This window comes from Enhydra lutris, unplaced genomic scaffold, assembly GCF_002288905.1.
Source record: "Enhydra lutris kenyoni isolate GAN:26980312 unplaced genomic scaffold, ASM228890v2 scaffoldscaffold13, whole genome shotgun sequence".
In the NCBI taxonomy this organism is placed as follows: Eukaryota; Metazoa; Chordata; class Mammalia; order Carnivora; family Mustelidae; genus Enhydra; species Enhydra lutris.
The window spans coordinates 39644288-39650676 of record NW_019154097.1 but is presented as its reverse complement, the minus strand read 5'-3'; the positions used below and the strand labels follow the sequence as shown (position 1 = coordinate 39650676).

Below are 6389 nucleotides of genomic sequence, written 5' to 3'. Positions count from 1 at the left end.
CGGCGGCAGCATGAGCCAGGCCGAGCTGTCCACCTGCTCGGCGCCGCAGACGCAGCGCATCTTCCAGGAGGCCGTGCGCAAGGGCAACACGCAGGAGCTGCAGTCGCTGCTGCAGAACATGACCAACTGCGAGTTCAACGTGAACTCGTTCGGGCCCGAGGGCCAGACGGCGCTGCACCAGTCGGTCATCGACGGCAACCTGGAACTCGTGAAGCTGCTGGTCAAGTTCGGCGCCGACATCCGCCTGGCCAACCGCGACGGCTGGAGCGCGCTGCACATCGCCGCGTTCGGCGGCCACCAGGACATCGTGCTCTATCTCATCACCAAGGCCAAGTACGCGGGCGGCGGCCGGTGATGCCCGCCCGGACCCGGACGCGGGCCTCGAGCTTGTCGTCTGCTGTACCTTCCCGCCAACTACCTCGGTGCGCACCGGGCTCCCCGGCCCAGAGGCCACGACGAGTCTGGCGCGCGCGTCCGCGCCCACGGGGGCCGCGCGGCGCCCGCTGCCAGGGGTCGACGCCCCCGCGCGGCCGACGGGACCCGGGCGGAGGGCTTCCCACGGCCCCGCCCGCCGCCTCGTGGTGGTGGGGGGGCGTTGTGCGGGTGGTGGGGGCGGGGCGCGGGCTGCAGCCCCTTTGAAATTTGAGTCTCGCTACCAGCAAGTTCGGAGTTCCCGAGACACCGGATCCTCCGGGCAGAATGTTTTCTCCCGAAGGTGGAAAGCGGGCGGCGGGGACGCCGGGCTCGGGGCGCCCCGCCGCCCGCAGGACCCGCGGCCGAAGCCCAAAGTCGCCTAGGGGCCACGGCGGGGCGTCTGCGGCCCGGACGCGCGATGGTGGAGACGCTTCGCTGATCCTGGGGTTCTAAACTATTTATCATGTGTGTGTATATTTGTGGGTGAAGTTTGTGCGCCTGATTTGTTTTTTTGTTTGTTTGGTTGGTTGGTTGGTTTTTTTTTTTTGGTTTGGAAAATACTGTGCGTGGTCAATGCGGTTATAGGGGAGATGCATTTCTGTTTCCTAGTCTTAAAACTAAAACTTGAGTCTGTCGTTTCTTGGTTGCACTGAAAATACCGCCCAGCCCGATGGTTCTCCCGTGCTAGTCCCTCTGCCTCCGTTCTCTCTCCCCTCCCCCTCCCCTCTTTCCCCTCCCGTCTCTCCTTCTTACACTCAGACACACAGCTCCGAGGGAGTTTTGGAAGCCCCGGGCCTCCCTCTGCCCTCTCCTGGGGAGGCCACCATCCCCCAAACCTGCTGGCTTTGCGGAGCCTCCTCGGCAGCATGGGTGCTCGGGTGTGGCGGTGGGGGGGCGGGGCGGAGGGGATCATACCTTTTCTAGTGAGTTCTATTATAGTTAGTCTGTTGAACACTTTTTTTAAAAAAGTAAATGGATTTGCCACGATTGAATGTCATAACATTTATGACAGAATATAAAATATTAACATATTTTAAGCCAAGTTTTAGGTGTATTTTTTGAATCTTGGTTATAAACCCAATTTTAAAGGGCGTTGTATCCAGCGTTGTGAAGGCAACAGTGTACCCATATTTATATTTTTATAAAATACCTATAAGACTGTGAATCTCTTGTGCTAATTGCTGAGTGAGTTGAAGGACTGTTTTGCCCCTCTTCAGTCTCCCGGAGCTTCAAGGACCCGATTCGAATCCGAAAAATCCTGTCATGGGGGAGGGGCCGCTCGGGGACCTGGGCCGGAGGCGGGGCTTCTGCGTCACTTTCTGTCCCGAAAGGCGCCCTTCCTGGTCTCCGAGGTTCCAATTTTCTATGCAACCCCACACCCCTTGTTGTTTTGATCCTGAGAAATAAAAGGGAGGCTGAATTATTCAAATTTAAATGAGGCTTCCCCTGGGTAGAAGTGCTGCTGACCCTTCGTGCAAAAATGGGGAGCACTTGAGGACACAGGTGGGTGGAGGCCCTTTGTGCGTGGCTGGTCAGCCCCGGGCAGTCATCTGTGGCTTTTTATAAACCCTTGTGTGAGCAGAATATATTGATAATGTCAGTGAAGCAAGCAGACATTGAAACTGAGGCACAGATCACTCCAAAAGGAGTTTTTCTGTATATTTTTTTCTAGATGCAAATACCTTTTTAATTATGTTAATTAATGTTAAGACTTTCTAGGCTTATATGGAAGCTGTGTGTGGGTCCTGGTATGATCACTTCTAACTGGATAAAGTCAGCACATTCCTGAGTGTACGAAATAGACTTGTAGCCCAGCATGAAAAATTTATGAATAAATTTTTCATTGATTTTTTTTTAATTAAAAAAGTTTGTTGGTTCTTCTTGGTCTTGGCACCCAGGAGGAGGGTCAGGCTGCAACATGCTGGGTGCCGTCTACGCAACGCTTGGCTGGTCTTCGCCAAAGACAGCCTGGCTCTGGGCTCAACTCAAGGGCCAGCCCCAGTCGGCCCCGTATGGGATTCGTGAGGTGCCTGGGGAGGACCCTCTCCCAGCTGCGGGGAGCCTAGGCCACCCTGAGAGCGCCCAGAACCAGCCCACAAGCTGTTTCCCCAGCTACCTGGCAAAGCGGCTGAGGCCTCTATGTGGAAAGTTCTTGAAGCTCTTCCCACCCCCCAGGCAGAGATGAAGCAGGCCCTCAGATGACTGGGCCCTTCTGCCCACCACCGCTTTCCTTTGCTGTGGGTTTATGCTGGACCATGGGCTGCACAGAAGGGGTGTTTCTTAAATCTGGGGAACATCCTCGCTGTTCCCTCCTGACCACTGAGAGTCCTGTTTGTTCTCTCCGCTGGGCGCTGGGGACGCCAGCCTGTCCCCGGGAGCACAGGCTCCAGGGTAGACCGTTTGCCTGGGTGTGCGAGAGGAGCGCAGAGCTGGGAGTCTGCTCCTCGCGCCTACAGGATGAGCAGAGCCTCTAGGCGCACAGACCTGGGATGCCCCCAGGGCCCTGGGGCCTTATGAGAACGGAGTGCAGGGGAGGTCAGCAGTGGATCCCGAGGAGGGAGAGCCGGATACCTCAGAGTCCTCTACAGCAGCCAAAGGGCGTCAGCTTCCTGTCAGCCGGTGCTCGGTCCCGGTCCCGCAGATACACTGCCCTTCCCACACTGGCAGCTTCGGGGGCTGTGCCTTCCAGGTCCTCCTCTGCACACCCTGCTCTGTTCTGGCCCCAGGGCTTTCTGAGCTCGTTCTCCTGCGGGTGAGATAGGCATTTGCGGTCCCCTCCACTGGCCAGGAGACTGGCCTCGGACACCCGCAGAGGGGAGGGGAATCTCCGATGCAAACCAGCTCCCAGGGGAGGCGGTGCCCGCTGCACTGGCGGGCAGAGTGCACGGAGGGTGCCAGGCCTGCCAGGCCTCCCAGGCCTCGAAAGGGGGAGTCGCTGCGAGAACGTGGGCTTTGCGGGGCGTTCTGGAGAACGCATTCAGGCCGGGCACTCTGGGTGGCGGCCCTCCGGCTCCCTCGAAGGCACTGTCGCACACGAGAGATGGAGGAACCCGGCTCAGAACCCGCAGCTAACGCTCCCAGCCTCAGCTGCCAGGGAGGGGTCTGGTTCCCAGGCCCGGTGGAGCAGGAGCACTGGGACACCTCCCAGGCACGGGCCGCCACCCTGGGAGACTGTCTGCCAGTCCGTGGTTCCCGAAAGTCCTCCCTCTGCGAGACGCATTTGACTGAGAAAGGCTTTGTGCTGCTCACAGAGCAATCGTTTTCTCTCCAGCACGGACAAAAAGGAGGCCAGGCCCCGCTCAGCCCCACAGCTGTGGAGGAGGCCTGGTGGGGTTTGGGGGCCTTTCTTCCCTAGGTGCTGTTCTGTGCACAGACGCCCCCGCCCCCCAGCCTGGGCCCTGGCTGCTGGTGAGGGACCCTGGGGTGCCAAAGACACGTATTCAGGGGCGGTTCGCGGCCCTTTCACTGGTGGTGGCCCCAGGACACAGACGCACACGACAACCACATCCCTCCTTCCACCGTCTGGGGTCAGAGCTGTGAACAAATGAGCAAGCCAGGCAGGGCAGCTTCTCTGCCCAGAACGTCTGTGCTCAGGAACCAGTGCCAACCGGGCAATGGTGTCACCTGGGATACCCTCCCCAGGTGGCCCTTCAGGGGCAGAAGCCTCCTCTCCAGCCTCTGTGGCCAGCATAAGAAAGAAGTCAGAGCTGACCTCTCTGTGTGGCTCCCAGGATCCACAGGTCCGCTGTGGAGGCCAAGTGCGGGTCCCAGCCAGGAGCACTGAGGACACCCAGGGCGGAGGGGTCCCGTTGGCAGGGGCTGGGCTGCTGGGAAGTCCTGGGGTGCTTGCCAAGGAGAAGGGGAGACGGACCAGACGGACAAGGGTAGGGCCTCCCCCACCACCCCCAACCAGGAGTGATGGCGGCTCCTGTCCCACTGTCTGTCTCTCTGACCTGACCCCAGCCAGACAGGAAGTGTTTACTGTTGGAATGGATGCCAGAGAGAGACCAGGAAATGCAGGAAAATGGTCAGCCAGAAAGTGATGTCTAAAGTCAAGAGGCGTGGGAGCCAGGACAGCCTTCCAGAGGAGGGAGGGCAGGATTTGGAGGCCAGACCAGGGAGGGGGGGTAGGAGAAGCAGAGGGAAGGGGCTGCCCTCTGGCTCCCACCCCCAAAGGTCTGGGGGCTCAGCGCAGGGCCCACATAGGCAGGCTGGCAGCTCAAAGAGGCGGCTGTCCACCTAGGAGGGAAGGAGGAAGAGGGGCCAGACACCGGGCAGCTGGGGAACAAAGCCTGGGCCCAGGTCCTGAGGGCCTGGGCGAGAGGGGGCAGTGGGAGGTCTGGGAACCTCCCAGACAGCTCCTCCCTGAGGCCTCCAGCGCAGCCTCCTCCTGGGGCTTGGGGTCTCTGGAGGCCACCCTCCCCCACCTCCCACTACACACACGCCTCTGTGGCCCGGCTCCCCGCTCCCCCTCCAGCACTCCCCTCCCCTCCGTCGTCGTCGGGCGCATTCTTCTGCTTGGCTGTACGTCGAGCCGTCCTCCGCGCGCGCGTCTGTCTGTCTTTCTTCTCCTGCCCCCTCCAAAGCCATGGCCCCCATTCATTCTCGAGGCCTCTGCCCTTTCCTCCGCGCGGGTCCCTGCTCGGCAAGCAGCTGCTATGCTAATGAAGGCAGAGGGAGGTGGGGGACCGGCGGGCAGGGGGAGGCTGGGGGGCCCCGGGAGGTGGGGGGCAGCAGAGGCGCAGGAGAGAGGCGCTGGTGGGGGAGTCCCGCTGGAAGGCACGGCTGGGGAGCGGACTGAGGGGACCGGGCGGGCGGGGGAAACCGGCGCGGGGAGGTTGCCGGTTCTGCACTGGGAGGGGGGCGCTGGGCTGGGCAGTGGGGACCTGGGCCCGGGATGGGGCGCGGGCACTCACAAAGGCCCGGGTTGTGTGGGGGCCCGGGGGTTGCCCCCGCCGCTCTCGACTCAAAGCCCGTCCTGCGCACCCACTCGCCAGGCGCGGGGTGTCCGGGGTAGAGACCAGCTGTCATCTCTGTTCTGGGGTCACTGCCTGGGATGCGCAGCCCTCACCCGGCGCCCCGCAGACCCTACGGCGCTTGCGGGCCGCAGTGCGCACTCCGCTCGAGGGGGTCTGAACCGAGACGGATGGTCGGGCGCTCCCGCCCGCTCCAGGTCTGGAGGGTTGGACACTGAGAGGGGTACGGGGTGGGGGAGCCCCCCAGAAGAGCGCCTGAGGATCCCGGGCCTCAGTGAGACTGGGGAGGGGGCCGAGCGGGAGACGGAGACCCTGACCGCCGCCACCCCGCCCCGGCGTACGAGGGGCTACGGGGGTGGGGTGGGGAAAGCCCCACCCTCCCCACCGCGAGCCTGGCTCTTGGCGCCCGGTAAGCCCCTGTCCCTTCCCGACCTCGCCCCCCGGCTCAGGAGAGAACCCACGAGTGGAGGCTGCGGGGAGCGTTCCCAGCGGGTGGGGGCTGTCGCGAGGGGCATCCCGCGTTAGGGGCCCCCGGGAGGGCCCAGCTCCAGCGGGGGCGCCGGCCCAGGACGGCGCTGCGCGGGCTGTGCTGCCGCCCTGCGGCCGCGGCGCGCACTGCGCCACAAGCCCCGGGGTCCCAGGGTCCCCGGCAAGCACTACCCCGCAGGCCGTTCGCCGCGCCCACGCGTACACTCCCGGCCTGCTGAGGACACCCTGGAGGCCGCCCCAGGTCTGCGGAAGGGGCAGGTGAGCGGACCCCGTGGTGGTTTCCCAGAGGAGGCGGGGCCTGGGAAGCGAGCCCATCACGGTCGGTCGGGCAAGCGACCGGCTGCGGTGTGGGGGTCTGCCCTTGGGCCCAGCAGGGAAGAAGGGCACCCCAGGGCCCTGGGGCCACAACGAGCGGATGGGCAGCAGGACCCAGGATCTGTCACAGCCCTGTGGACGTGGCCCCCTGGGGCCTGTCACACTTCAGGACCCAGACCACGTCTCAGACCAGCC

At 63.0% G+C, this 6389-nt stretch overlaps 1 protein-coding gene across 1 annotated transcript; it reads left to right on the top strand.

Moving 5' to 3' along the window:
- On the top strand, positions 1–506 carry LOC111146345 (NOTCH regulated ankyrin repeat protein). The gene has a single exon (XM_022501861.1). It carries the CDS (start codon positions 11–13, stop codon positions 353–355), a length of 345 nt encoding a protein of 114 aa, XP_022357569.1. The 5' UTR covers positions 1–10; the 3' UTR covers positions 356–506.
- Positions 507–6389: the final 5883 nt, after the last annotated feature.

What these genes read in the sequence shown, in the direction of transcription:
- LOC111146345 (XM_022501861.1), top strand. Translation starts at nt 11, where the DNA reads ATGAGCCAGGCCGAGCTGTCCACCTGCTCGGCGCCGCAGACGCAGCGC.